Source organism: Rhinopithecus bieti, unplaced genomic scaffold (genome assembly GCF_001698545.2).
Source record: "Rhinopithecus bieti isolate Rb0 unplaced genomic scaffold, ASM169854v2 scaffold_14665, whole genome shotgun sequence".
Taxonomy (NCBI): Eukaryota; Metazoa; Chordata; class Mammalia; order Primates; family Cercopithecidae; genus Rhinopithecus; species Rhinopithecus bieti.
The window spans coordinates 189,058-203,435 of NW_016808467.1; the positions used below are offsets into that span (position 1 = coordinate 189,058).

The 14,378-nt window shown below is 34.3% G+C and overlaps 1 protein-coding gene across 1 annotated transcript in view; it reads right to left on the reverse strand.

Annotated features, from left to right (window-relative positions):
* INTU (inturned planar cell polarity protein) overlaps positions 1-14,378 on the reverse strand; it is a 97,769-nt gene that overhangs the window by 56,028 nt on the left and 27,363 nt on the right. The window contains exons 3-4 of the mRNA XM_017886736.1: positions 13,180-13,265; positions 6,689-6,892 (exon numbers count right to left, since the gene is read on the reverse strand). Of these exons, the coding sequence (XP_017742225.1) occupies positions 6,689-6,892; positions 13,180-13,265 (290 nt within the window). The remainder of the gene's footprint in view (positions 1-6,688; positions 6,893-13,179; positions 13,266-14,378) is intronic.

Here is a 14,378-nt window from a genome sequence, read left to right on the forward strand (position 1 = left end):
GAGGATGATGAATAAAGAAAATATGAGGCACAATTGTAAATTTAAGCTAGGTAAAGCTGTATGAAATATATAATATTTATATTAAAAACAAACATACAAATATATAATATATAATTATATTTATACATTTTATAATACATCATTTATATATTATATAATATATACTTAATTTATAAATTTTATGGTGTATAAAATGTTATAATAAGTAGTAGTTATAATTATAGATGATGGAGAAAAGAGAGCACTAAAATATTGATGACAATAGCACATAAGTAAAGAGAAGGGTAACTGAAGCTAAGGTGTATTAAGGGGTTTGAGTTATTTGAAAAGGGGTTAAAATAGTGTTTCACTTTAGAATCTGTTAAGACAAATATCATGATAAAATTTTAGCTGTAATCATTTAAAAAACAGAAAGAGTATATAGCAAAAATAATGATACAAGCAACCAAAAATAGATAAGAAAAATACCACAGAAAAAGNCAAACTTTAAAAGAGCGTATTTTATTTTAAAACATGGAAAATACTAGATGTACAAGATAATTCACAAAATGCCTTATGTTTTCTATTTTCAAGAAGAGCATGTCTCAGGAAACAGTTTTATAAAATAAAATGACCAATTTCAAAATCAGGATGTGGACTGTCTTAATACTGTCATACAAAGGGATGAACCATTCTGTACCTAATTTTTTGTTGTTACTTAAAGCAACATTTATTTCTCTCACAAGGAAAATTAAAAGCAGGCAAAATGAAAATGTTAAGATAGAAACCATGTAGAATTCAGAGTAGCTTCCAGTTGCCCTGTTTAATGACTGTATCCATAAATATTAATATTGCCACTATTGAAAACCCAAGCTCCTTAAATAGCATCATATATTTTCTCTGGTTCACTATCTCTCTAAAGAGTATTACATATCTTGCTGTGGTCTCACTATACAATAAATAATTACATGATATAGTCTCCATGTAAGCACATTCAATATATGCAAATTGCTATAGAATATGCTGGTCAAATACACTCTGCCTAACAACTAAAATTTTATTGCAGTAATTCTAATGTAAAAAAGTTACAAACATTATTTTATATCTAGAAATTAAGTTAAATATCAGTTAAGAGCTTCTGTTGTCTACTTAACAGATTTAAATCTTGGCCAATAAATAATTTTATTGTATTTAGCCAAAATACCATACACTACTTTAAACAAAAAAAACCCCATATACTCTTTGAATAGTTTTCGAAATCTCCAAGCTTATGGTCTTTACATTTTGAAATCTTGCAACTTAAAGAAGATAAGCTTTTATCAAATATGTAACTCACAGAAAACCTTGTGACAGGTAAAATGACCTTATGAGATTTTATTATAAATTAAGCCATACCAGTCAAAAAAGGTCATTTGAGAAGGTCTCTATTCCAATCATAAAAGCCTCACTATTAAAGACCTGGCAAACTCTACGGTTCTTAACCAATTTAATTAGCTGCATTTTAAGCACTTATTAGTAGCATGCATTTGCAGCAGCTTCCACTCTGTTCAATAAGAATAAAAGCCTCTCTTAATTACAATGTTGATACAGGGCTGGCAACAGACAGAAACCTGTTCTTTTGAGAAACATCTACACTTTCCCATGGAAAGAAAGGCAAGAATGACAAAAGGTCTTAGCAGTATCTTACTCCAAAATGACTTAGAAGATTCAGGATGTTATTGTCCCAGAAATTTGTTGTATGTTTTATATAACAAATGCTTAAATATTTCATTTGTTTTAAAATATAAAGGATCAGTACTACACACAAGAAATCAGAATTATTAACTCTAGGTCTGTATGTATTTTCAGAACACAGAAATAACAAAATGTGTTTAAGTAAATTCCTTCTTTGCCATTTTGATTATTCACTAAATTTTGATATATGAAGCAACACAAGGAAATGAATCCTTTTGGATAAAATAGCTTTAGCATTGAGAACACAGACTCGAAGGATTTCAAAAGAAAGAGATACAGATTAGTTAAAACCTTTTAAATCTCACTTCTGTGGAAAGCATTATGTTTGACTAGATGCTCTGAGAGACCCTTTTGTTGTAAAACCAGATCCATGGCCAGAACATACTTGTCAAACTGCTGACATGCAAGAAGCAGAGAGGTTTCCAAGGACAACCTTCCAACCTCTTCCATTATTGCAGAGCAAGTTAGGGCCTCTGCTGGGAGTGTTGAGTGGTGGGCAGAAGGACAGAAGCAGGCCTGTCCTGAGGGCTGATTCCCATGACAGCTTCCGTCAGGACACTGAGTACTGGGCTAGGCACAAGGTAGGTGAGCTGAGCCTAGAACCACTTTGTTAAGACCATACCCTCAAGTAAGACTGAAATATCCTAGGTCAGTGGCAAAAGCAGAAGAAACAAATTATCTCTGGAGGACAGCATCCCCTTATTAGAATGACAAGACTCCCAAAGATAACATCAAGCAATAAGTTTAGTCAAAGATCCCCAAGGACATAAGAAGGCAAGCCATTGCAAGTGAAAACCTTGTGGCATGTGAGAATCCTCTCAGGACTAGAGCTTGTAGAATGGGCAGATACAGAATAGAGTATAGAGTCTACAAGTTTAGAGTTACAAAGATGAGCAAGCAACAAAAGACCACCAGGAATATCATGGCAGATTTGAAATGATGATTAAACACTTTTCAGAAACTTCTAAAATAAATATGTAATTGTTTAAATACAAAACACAATGGAGAGATTAAACAACAGTTGGGGCATAGAAGAAGTAAAAGCTGAACAAACACTAGAAAAGGCACATTCCTTACAAAGGAATGATAGACTGACAGTAGACTTCTTAAGAGCAATAATGGAGGTCAAAGACAAAGGGATACTATCTTCAAATAGATTAGAGAAAATAACTATCTACCTAGGTGGCACAAGCAACTTACGTATTCACTTGATCTTCTTCCTGGCCACACAGGAAGGCTACATTTCTTACTTCCTTGCATATGGATAGACCATGTGACTAATTCTACCCAATGGAACATGAGCAGAAATGATGTTACTTCTTTCAAGTCAGGTCTCCAAAATGTCCCATGTGATACTGTCTGCCTTCTCTCTTCTCTCATTGGTCAATTAGATGCAAAGGATCTAACAAAGGACTCCTAAGCCCTTGGGAATAATAGGAACACTAGAAGAAAGGCTGGAGTCACTGAGCCACATGACCAGGAATAGTTCAATGAAATGAGATCTAAACTTTCATCATGTTAAGCCACTGAGACATTAGGATTGTTTGTTATAGCAAGTAGCCTACCCAAATGAATACAATCTAGAATTATCAAGCTACCTTTCAAGAAGAGGTAAAAAAAAGCCATCATCAGATAAATAACAACAAAAGAATTGATCACCAACACACTTTCACTAAAAGACATGTTTAAAATATATGTTTTAGAAAGAAAATAATGATCCAATAAGGACAGTTTCCGATGTAAGAGGATGATGAATAAAGAAAATATGAGGCACAATTGTAAATTTAAGCTAGGTAAAGCTGTATGAAATATATAATATTTATATTAAAACAAACATACAAATATATAATATATAATTATATTTATACATTTTATAATACATCATTTATATATTATATAATATATACTTAATTTATAAATTTTATGGTGTATAAAATGTTATAATAAGTAGTAGTTATAATTATAGATGATGGAGAAAAGAGAGCACTAAAATATTGATGACAATAGCACATAAGTAAAGAGAAGGGTAACTGAAGCTAAGGTGTATTAAGGGGTTTGAGTTATTTGAAAAGGGGTTAAAATAGTGTTTCACTTTAGAATCTGTTAAGACAAATATCATGATAAAATTTTAGCTGTAATCATTTAAAAAACAGAAAGAGTATATAGCAAAAATAATGATACAAGCAACCAAAAATAGATAAGAAAAATACCACAGAAAAAGCAGTTCCAGTAGAAATTTTCAAAGAAGGTAGCAGAAATGAATTCAAATATATCAGTAATCTCTATAAATGGATCCACTGAGTTTGTTAGAAGAGAGAGACTGCCAGATTGGAAATAGGCTGTGTGTAAAAGACACGTCACATACATAAAGACACGGACTGAGAAAAAGAAAGAAAAAAATTCAAATACTTATAAAATAAAGCTGTATGATATTAAATATTATTTTTACAATGTTACTGTTAAAAAAGGACTTTAAGACAGAAACAAACTAGGGTGGAGAGGATCATATCATGAGGTCAAAAAGTTCAGTTATCCAGGAAGATTTAATAATTCTAAACATTAATGTACCTAACAAAATTGTCTCAAAATATATAAAGCATAAATATTTAGAACTGGAGGGAAAAATGGACAAATCCTCATCAGAGGGGGAGATTTCTATATCTTTCTTAATTATGAATAGGCAAAGCAGACAAGAAACCAATAAAAGATAAAACTTGAACAAAACAATTAACAGCCTCAAAACATTGATGTTGAAAGGTAACCTGGTATCAAAGAAAGGGCACAGAATTTGGAAACACTTCAGCTTAAATAGAAATTGTCAGTTACTAGCTATGTAAACTTAAACATTGTACTTATCTTTACTAGGATTATTTCCTTTACCTGCAAATAAAAATACCCAACATCTGATATTATGCTAGACAAAAAGTAGGTGTTCAATAAACATTGAAAATGAATTTAAAAAATGTGTAAAACATAAAAACTATCGACAACCTATGTAAGAAAGTTAATGCTACATCCCCCTGCATTAAAAGCTATTAACAGAAGGAGGGAATTGACTGTAACAGGGCACAGAGGAAATTTTTTGAAGTGATAAAAATGTCCCATATCATGATTGTGATACTGCTTACAAAAGTATAATATATTTGTCAAAACTCATCAAATTGTACACTTAAAATTGTTGAATTTTATTATGTATACGTAATACTTCAATGAAACATATCGAAAAGAGCTAAAAAGAGACCTTAGCTTCTAAATTAAAAGATACTGCAACAATACCTTCCTCTTTTTTCTTTTCCTACAGAAATAACTGAATAATTTGTTTTCATTTTAAAAATATTTGTGGTATGAAATATCCATATCTATAATAGAGTATTAGATACACAATTTTAAAGAAAAATAGTTAATTNAATTTTATGGTGTATAAAATGTTATAATAAGTAGTAGTTATAATTATAGATGATGGAGAAAAGAGAGCACTAAAATATTGATGACAATAGCACATAAGTAAAGAGAAGGGTAACTGAAGCTAAGGTGTATTAAGGGGTTTGAGTTATTTGAAAAGGGGTTAAAATAGTGTTTCACTTTAGAATCTGTTAAGACAAATATCATGATAAAATTTTAGCTGTAATCATTTAAAAAACAGAAAGAGTATATAGCAAAATAATGATACAAGCAACCAAAATAGATAAGAAAATACCACAGAAAAGCAGTTCCAGTAGAAATTTTCAAAGAAGGTAGCAGAAATGAATTCAAATATATCAGTAATCTCTATAAATGGATCCACTGAGTTTGTTAGAAGAGAGAGACTGCCAGATTGGAAATAGGCTGTGTGTAAAAGACACGTCACATACATAAAGACACGGACTGAGAAAAGAAAGAAAAAAATTCAAATACTTATAAAATAAAGCTGTATGATATTAAATATTATTTTACAATGTTACTGTTAAAAAAGGACTTTAAGACAGAAACAAACTAGGGTGGAGAGGATCATATCATGAGGTCAAAAGTTCAGTTATCCAGGAAGATTTAATAATTCTAAACATTAATGTACCTAACAAAATTGTCTCAAAATATATAAAGCATAAATATTTAGAACTGGAGGGAAAATGGACAAATCCTCATCAGAGGGGAGATTTCTATATCTTTCTTAATTATGAATAGGCAAAGCAGACAAGAAACCAATAAAAGATAAAACTTGAACAAAACAATTAACAGCCTCAAAACATTGATGTTGAAAGGTAACCTGGTATCAAAGAAAGGGCACAGAATTTGGAAACACTTCAGCTTAAATAGAAATTGTCAGTTACTAGCTATGTAAACTTAAACATTGTACTTATCTTTACTAGGATTATTTCCTTTACCTGCAAATAAAATACCCAACATCTGATATTATGCTAGACAAAAGTAGGTGTTCAATAAACATTGAAAATGAATTTAAAAAATGTGTAAAACATAAAACTATCGACAACCTATGTAAGAAAGTTAATGCTACATCCCCTGCATTAAAAGCTATTAACAGAAGGAGGGAATTGACTGTAACAGGGCACAGAGGAAATTTTTTGAAGTGATAAAATGTCCCATATCATGATTGTGATACTGCTTACAAAAGTATAATATATTTGTCAAAACTCATCAAATTGTACACTTAAAATTGTTGAATTTTATTATGTATACGTAATACTTCAATGAAACATATCGAAAAGAGCTAAAAGAGACCTTAGCTTCTAAATTAAAAGATACTGCAACAATACCTTCCTCTTTTTTCTTTTCCTACAGAAATAACTGAATAATTTGTTTTCATTTTAAAATATTTGTGGTATGAAATATCCATATCTATAATAGAGTATTAGATACACAATTTTAAAGAAAATAGTTAATTCATTTTGTCTCTTCCTTAAATCAAATATATTCACTATTCACTGGGAATACAATAAAAGGTCCTTACTTTTTCCTTTGGACTTTTGAGGACACTCACCTCTTCCTTTGAGGTTTCTGAGTCGAGCTGTAGTGTGAGATACATAATGATATGAGGAGTGTTTAGGCTACTCTGCTGGATACCTTCAACCTCTTCTCCCCAGAGAAGCTTGACTAAATCACTTGTGTTCGACTGTGTCTTTTTCTGTCTTGGTTGGGATGTCTCCTTTTTCACAGCATATGCATTTTCAAATGTCAGTTTCACCTTTAAAAATTAAAGCAATGTGTTGATTTTTCAACAAGGGAAAATCAGCTGCAATTTTCACAATGAAGGATCTGTGCATGCACATACACCCAGGTATGTACAGTATGTATAAATCATCCCAGAGTGAGGACTCCTGATGGCTGAGGCTGCATATTCTTGTATCTTCAGCTCCTAAGAGAGTGTCTGATACATATTACCACAAATATTTATTGAATAAGAATGTATAATGTTCTGTATAAAAATTCATTTGGCTGGGCGCGGTGGCTCAAGCCTGTAATCCCAGCACTTTGGGAGGCCGAGGCGGGCGGATCACGAGGTCAGGAGATCGAGACCTCCTGGCTAACACGGTAAACCCCTCTCTACTAAAATATACAAAATAACTAGCCGTCGCTAGGGGCGGCCCTGTAGTTCCCACTACTCGGAGCTGAGGCGGAGAATGGCGGAACCCGGGGAGGCGGAGCTTGCAGGAGCTGAGATCCGCCACTTCACCCACGCCTGTGCACCACAGCGAGACTCCGTCTCAAAAAAAAAAAAAAAAAAAAAAAAAAATTCATTTAATCAAACATAACTCATTGCAGTCTAAATTGTTGACTATAAAATAAGACAGGCCATCAAAACCAGAAATTAGTATGATCTGATGGTGCAAAAAGAATAACATCACAATATGAATGCTGACAGCACTGGCTCATCTGGGAAGATAGAAGGAAGAGATTCAGCATTAAGAGTGACTTCACACAACAGAGTTAACTCTCCTTTCAAATAAGGTGGTATTTCAAATATTCTTCTCTCAGACATTCTTTCTGGTTCTTTAAAACAAAGGCCAAGGAGAGTAAACGCTATCAACATGCTAGATCTTAAACCAACATGGCTCTAAGAAGATTATCAATTTTATCAAGACAGTTTTAATTTCATGGCCTGATGTTAAGACTGGTAAGAGTCCAGAATGTGGCCATTTACCACAGGTATGGAAAGGTAGCCTCCACTTCTCAATTACCTAATGGTCTGGTACTGGTCCGTGGCCTGGCGGTTGGGGACCCCTGGTGTAAGAGGATGTCCTTATTCTTAGGAGATACATGCCAAAGGACTTAGGGATGAAGTATTAAAATTACCTATCCTTGGAAAAGGAAATATTTGTCTAGATACCAATTGGTCAAAGATAACTCGTTCATTTCAAAGAAGCACCAAAACTGGATAGCCACACATAGAAGAATGATACTCTATCTCTCACCGTATACAAAAATTAACTTAAGATGGATTAAAGACTCAAATCTAAGACCTGAAACCATAACAATTCCAGAAGAAAACGTACTCTTTGGACACTGGCATAGGCAAAGAATTTATGACTAAGACTCCAAAAGCAAATGCAACAAAAATGAAAATAAATAAATGGGACCCAATTAAACTAAAAAGCTTTTGCACAGCAGAAGAAATAATCAACAGAGTAAACAGCCTACAGGATGGGACAAAATAGTTGTAAACTATGCATCTGACAAAAAACTAATATTCAGAATCTCTAAAGAACTCAAATAAATCAGCAAGAAAAAAGTAATCCCATTAAAAAGTGGGCAAATGACTTGAATAGACATTTCTCAAAAGAAGATATACAAATGGTCAACAAACATGAAAAAATGCTCAACATGACTAATCATCAGGGAAATGCAAGTTAAAATAAAATGAGGTACCACCTTACCCCAACCAGAATGGACATTATTAAAAAGTCAGAAAACAATAGATGGAGCAGACGTGGTGAAAAGGGAACGCTTATGCCCTGCTGTTGGGAATGTAAATTAGTACAACCTCTATGGAAAACAGTATGAAGACTTCTAAAAGAACTAAAAGCAGATCTATTATTAGATCCAGCAACCCCACTACTGGGTATCTACCCCAAATTCCTTTTTCTGGAATGAGGATTTAGAAGTACCCAAAAGAAAGTATATGGGAGCCTTTGGTGGTGTTCTCTGGAAATGTGAGAACTCTTTGGGGGAATTCCTGAGTACAGATTTTGTGACAGATAGATGGGAGCTCTGAAGATTGTCCCCTGGCATTGGGCTTTAGGAAGGAGCTCTGAGTGAAGATGTGTGAGCAGTACGGAAGGGGAGAAATCAGATCAGAGGGAGCATGAGATGAGTCACATCCTAGGGCAGCAGGTGTCACAGAGATGCAGCTGGAGTGTCTATGAGACTTTTGCATAAGCAGTGGTGACAAGAAAGTGGGTCCTCAGAGAAAGAAACGCATCTCAGAACAGGGAAGGCATCTTTCCCAGCTGAGATTCTTATGGGTGGAGAGGTCAAAAGATAGGGTGCAATCTACCAAAATAAGAAAGGGAAATTTTAAGTCCACCAAAATAGACTTAAAATTCACTAATTTTCTTCAGGCAGCAGCAACAACCTCAAATTTACGACTGGTTTGCTATGCTTGGTGAAAAACAACATACTTGAAAACTACTGTTATACTTGGCAAACAACATCATTTCTTTTCTGTGGTGCAAGGATCTTTTGTCTCACCACGACAAAACTCTAACACACACCACCAAACCATCCATTAAAATTCCTTAAGGAACTATTTCAGCCACCATTCTTCTGATTTAAGTAAAGTTGGCTCCATAATACAAATAAAATTATACTTTAAAAAGACATTTTTAAAAGCTAACATGTTAAGTAGCTACAAATGTCAGGAAATCTGGTTGCCTTGATAAAATGGTAAAGGGTGAGACAGATAACCAAATTAAGAGTTAAGTGCTATTTTAAAAAACAGATTGATATACATAAATATTAGGGATATTATGTGCTTTACAGGGAAAAACTTTTATTAAATGATACTTAATGTAAGTTAGTTTACTTGAAGCTTCTTATAAAGGGTTTTCTCTTATTACTCGGTGAGACTTTAACCTGGTCAAGGTTCAGGATCTTTCGTGTCCTATGTCCCTCTTCTTTGTGCAGTTTGCCCAGCCTTTCCTCAGACCCAAGGAAGCACTCTCTATGACTCATCACTTCCAAAGTCTTGTCACTTTGTCTTTTCTTTCTACTTCAGTCTTTAGCCTATCCTATTTAAAAAGCAATGTCTCTTCCAAACAAAGAAATCATCTACCAAACAAAGAAATCCTCTGATTCCCCTTTAGCTACCATCCTCTTCACAGATGGGACCTGGGGAGGCTGTCCAGAATTTCCAGCGGCTGCAGAAGCTGACCAGTCTCCCATCTCTGCCTCAGTCTGCACTGTCTCTCCCATCATCTACACTGCTCTCTGCATGTCTCATCCTTTCCCTGTTGGCTAATAGCTGGCAGATGCTTTCAATACTCCTTAGTCAAAATTCTGAAGGAATTGAGTCTGACTGGCTTAGCAGATTATCTCTCCTCCATCCTCTTCTCTTCTTGGGCCACCTCACTGAGTGACTGAAGACAAAACTTGGAAGGCTTCTTGGACTTCTCTCTATCCTGTAGAAAGTATTGTCCTCTTTCCTTCCTCTCTATCTTAAATCTAATCTCCTCCTCCATCCCCGGTCAGCATGTTGCTCAGGCCTTTATCATCTCTCTTCTGGACTACTGTAAAACCAACCACCTGGTTTCCTGACCTCCAGTCTTGCATATGCCTCCCCGATCCAGAGTGAAATATTCCTAAAATGCAAATCTGATTTGCATATAAGTCCTGCACTTTAAAATGTTGATATAAATGGTTACTTCTGGGTTCTGAGAATAGATTTACAAATATCTAAAAAATGTTACTAGTTTGTTTTCTAATTTTTCCACAGTATATGTATCATTTCTGTGTAACAAGGAAATAATAAAAGTTAAAACATTCCACTAAAGAATCATCTCCTTTAAGAAGCCTTTGCCCCTCCTTTAGGCCTAAGAACTACCTGAGAGAGAAGAGGCCAAGACTAATAATCTTCAGGCTGTTCTCCTAGAAAAGCAGTTAGGATCCTCCAAAGCTCTAAAAAAGCCAGCTATGGCCCAGAGCTAAATGAAATCAGTCTTGGTCTTCTGCAAAATTTGGACCCAAGCTCCCAGATAAAGACAGGGGAGGAGACGATATACTACATGCATGATTATGTACCTGTTAAATAAATGAGAGCACAGAGCTGCAGAAACGGATCAGAGTCACAAAAGTCAGCAATTAGATGAGTATTTGCATCTTTGTTCTTGTCATTTAAATTTTTGAAAACCTCTTTTTAAAATCAACATTTTAGAAATTCTGAAACTACAGAAAAGTTGTAAGAAGAGTACAGTGATCGCCCATAATCCCACATCTAATGGCACTATTGTTAACATTTTGTCACATTTGCTTCATTTTGTCTCTTCTCTCTGGTCGTCCTTTCCTTTCCTTCCATACTCCTCCTTTCTCTATATGTATTTTTAAGTTTCTTGGCTGAACCATTTGAAAATTATTTGCAGGTATTTTAATACATCGTCCCTAAGTACTTTAGCAGGTCTCTCCTAAGGATAAGGGCATCTTCTTACACCAGGGGTCGTCAACCTCAGGCCACAGACAGGTATCAGAACCATTAGGAAACAGGTGGGATAGCAGGAGGTGAGTGGCCAGTGAGTGAAGCTTCATCCATATTTACAGCCACTCCCCATCATTCACATTACCACCTGAGCTCTACCTCCTGTCACATCAGTGGTGATATTAGATTCTCCCAGGAGCACAAAACCTATTGGGAACTGTGCATGTGGGGGATCTAGGCTGTGCACTCCTTATGATAATCTAATGCGTGATAATCTCTCACTGTCTCCTGTCACCCCCAGATAGGACCGTCTAATTGCAGGAAGACAAGCTCAGGGTTCCCACTGATTCTACATTATGGTGAGTTGTATAATTATTTCATAATAATAGAAATAAAGTATACAATAAATGTATACCTGACTACTCTTGTGTGTTTAAAAAGGATGGGTTAATTGTGGATGGAACTGGTCCAAAATATTTAAATCCTTCTTTCTTTCTCTCCCTTTTTATTCTGCTAAGTGTGCACAGCTGAATTTGCAAAGGTTAATTAAATATAAATATAATGTAATTCTACTGTAAACATAACTTTTCATATTTTTGAAGAAGAAGAGACATGACTGAACTCTGGTAATACTGGAAGCACACCTGCAACCAACATAAGAAGAAAAGGGGATCCCTCACTCAGTGATAATACATAGCACTTTATTTCTATTATTATTATAATACATTGTAATATATAATGAAATAATTATATAACTCACCATAATGTACAATCAGTGGGAACGTTGAATTTGTTTTCCTGCAACTAGATGGTCCCATCTGGGGGTGATGGGAGACAGTGACAAATCATCAGGCATTAGATTCTCATAAGGAGCATATAACCTAGATCCCTTTCTTGCATGCACAGTTCACAATAGGGTTCGTGCTCCTAGGAGAATCTAATGCCACTGCTGATCTAACAGGAGGTGGAGCTCAGACACTAATGTGAGCGATGGGGAGCAGCTGTAAATACAGATGAATCTTTGCTCGCTTGCCCACTGCTCACTTCCTGCTATGGAGTCCAGTTCCTAATAGGCCATGAACCACTACCAGTCCATGGCCCAGGATTTGGGGATCCCTGCTCTAACCCATATAAAGCATATCATCTTCCCTATGCCCCCAAAAAGAGAACACTAATTCCTGATGCTATCTAGAACAGAATATTCATGGTACACTCTGTTACCAAAAGGTATAGCACTCACAAAATAACCCTAATAAATGAAAAATGTCATTTACGATACACAGTGTCAATGTTTAGGGTATCAAAATGACTTTTTATACAATAAATTTATTTCTATCTACAAGGATTGAAAAGTAATTCATTAAGTAGCCAAACAAAAGTCCAGGAGAAAAGCTTAATTAAATGACAAAAAAAAAAAAAAAATCAAGAAACTTGTATAATTTGTTTTTAAAATAAAATCACATTGGAAAAAAAACTTTATAGCAACAGTGATCTTAGTAAGTCAGAGAACAGAAAACTCCATGACTATTTAAAATGACTCTTCTAGGAACTAGATTGTCGTAAGCATATATGGTAGTTATAATGGGAAGTTTGTAATTATATATATTTTCATTACTGTTGCTGTTACTGCTTTACGTAGAATTTTATTTGCAGATATTTTCTCTCTTTTAGAATAATCTCCAAAAGCTAATAATATTAGCAAGAGCTAAATTTTCTTAAATAGCCAATTACCAATGTAACTCATCCATTATACATGATACTTTTCAGAAGCTTAAAAAGGAAAATAGTGCAGGATATATTTATTTTATGTAACATCATAAAATATAGAAAAAGAATGTCCATACCTGCATAGGTCCAGGAATGCAAGACAGAACTCTCTCGATGTTTTCAGTAGTAACATCAACATCATTCACAGCAACAAGGACATCACCTGAAACCAGAATAACAATAAAAGATAGTTTTATTAATATCCAAAAACGATAGAGGTCTAGAATTGGAACATTAAACAGCTACTCTGACCTCCTCAAAGTTCAGTGAGAAATGTGGCACAGACAAGCACGAACGTGTCCAAGTTTATACAGCTCATTGGTGGCAGGGCTAATCTCCTAACTTTACTCCTCTTAATCTATGATACTGCCCATCATTACACCATAAATAATACAACCTATAAATATTTAAAAAGATAAATATTTTTATTCTTGATGCAATTGGGAGAATTATGTAAATCCAAAGAACAAATGGAAAATTTATAGCATGAACCAAATACTGTACTTGACAAAACTGAATCTAACCACTTAGACCCACAGTAAAAACAAAACAAAACAAAACAAAAAACAAAACAAAAAAAAACCCAGCTGAAATTCTAATTAAATCCATGTGGCACATCGTAACACAATATGCTATGGTATTCACTTCTGTTACTGATCTATGTCTACACACAGTTCTTTGCTTCAAAGGCCCCAACCATATCAAAATACACTGCATGTTTGGTAAAAAATTTCCTTTTCCATGTACTTAAAAAAATGTATATGTTTTCCAAATCTGACAATAAAATAAAGATCAGTGTTGAAATGGAAACTTACTTTCAGAATATAATTAAAGATACTATCAAAATACCAGTGAGCTGTATTATTAGAAATACAGACATACCAAAGTTATTTTTCTCATCATTCCTAAATATATTATTAGGAAATTGAAGAAATAATTCATATTCATCCATTCACTTACCAAATATTTACTGAGCACTTACTGTGTGCCAGGCACTGCTCTAAGCACTAGAGAAAAAGAACTGAACAAAGACAAAATCTCTACCCTCAGGGAGCTTAATAGTCTTTGGGGAAGATGGATAACAAACATGTATAAAGGTTGAGCACCCCAAATCCAAAAATTGAAAACCCAAAATGCTCCAAAATTCAAAATATTTTGAGCACCAACCTGACCCTCAAAGGAAATGTTCATTGGAGCATTTTGGATTTGGGATTATCAGACTTGGGATGTTCAACAGGTAAACATAATGCAATATTCCAAAAAAAAAAAAAAAAAA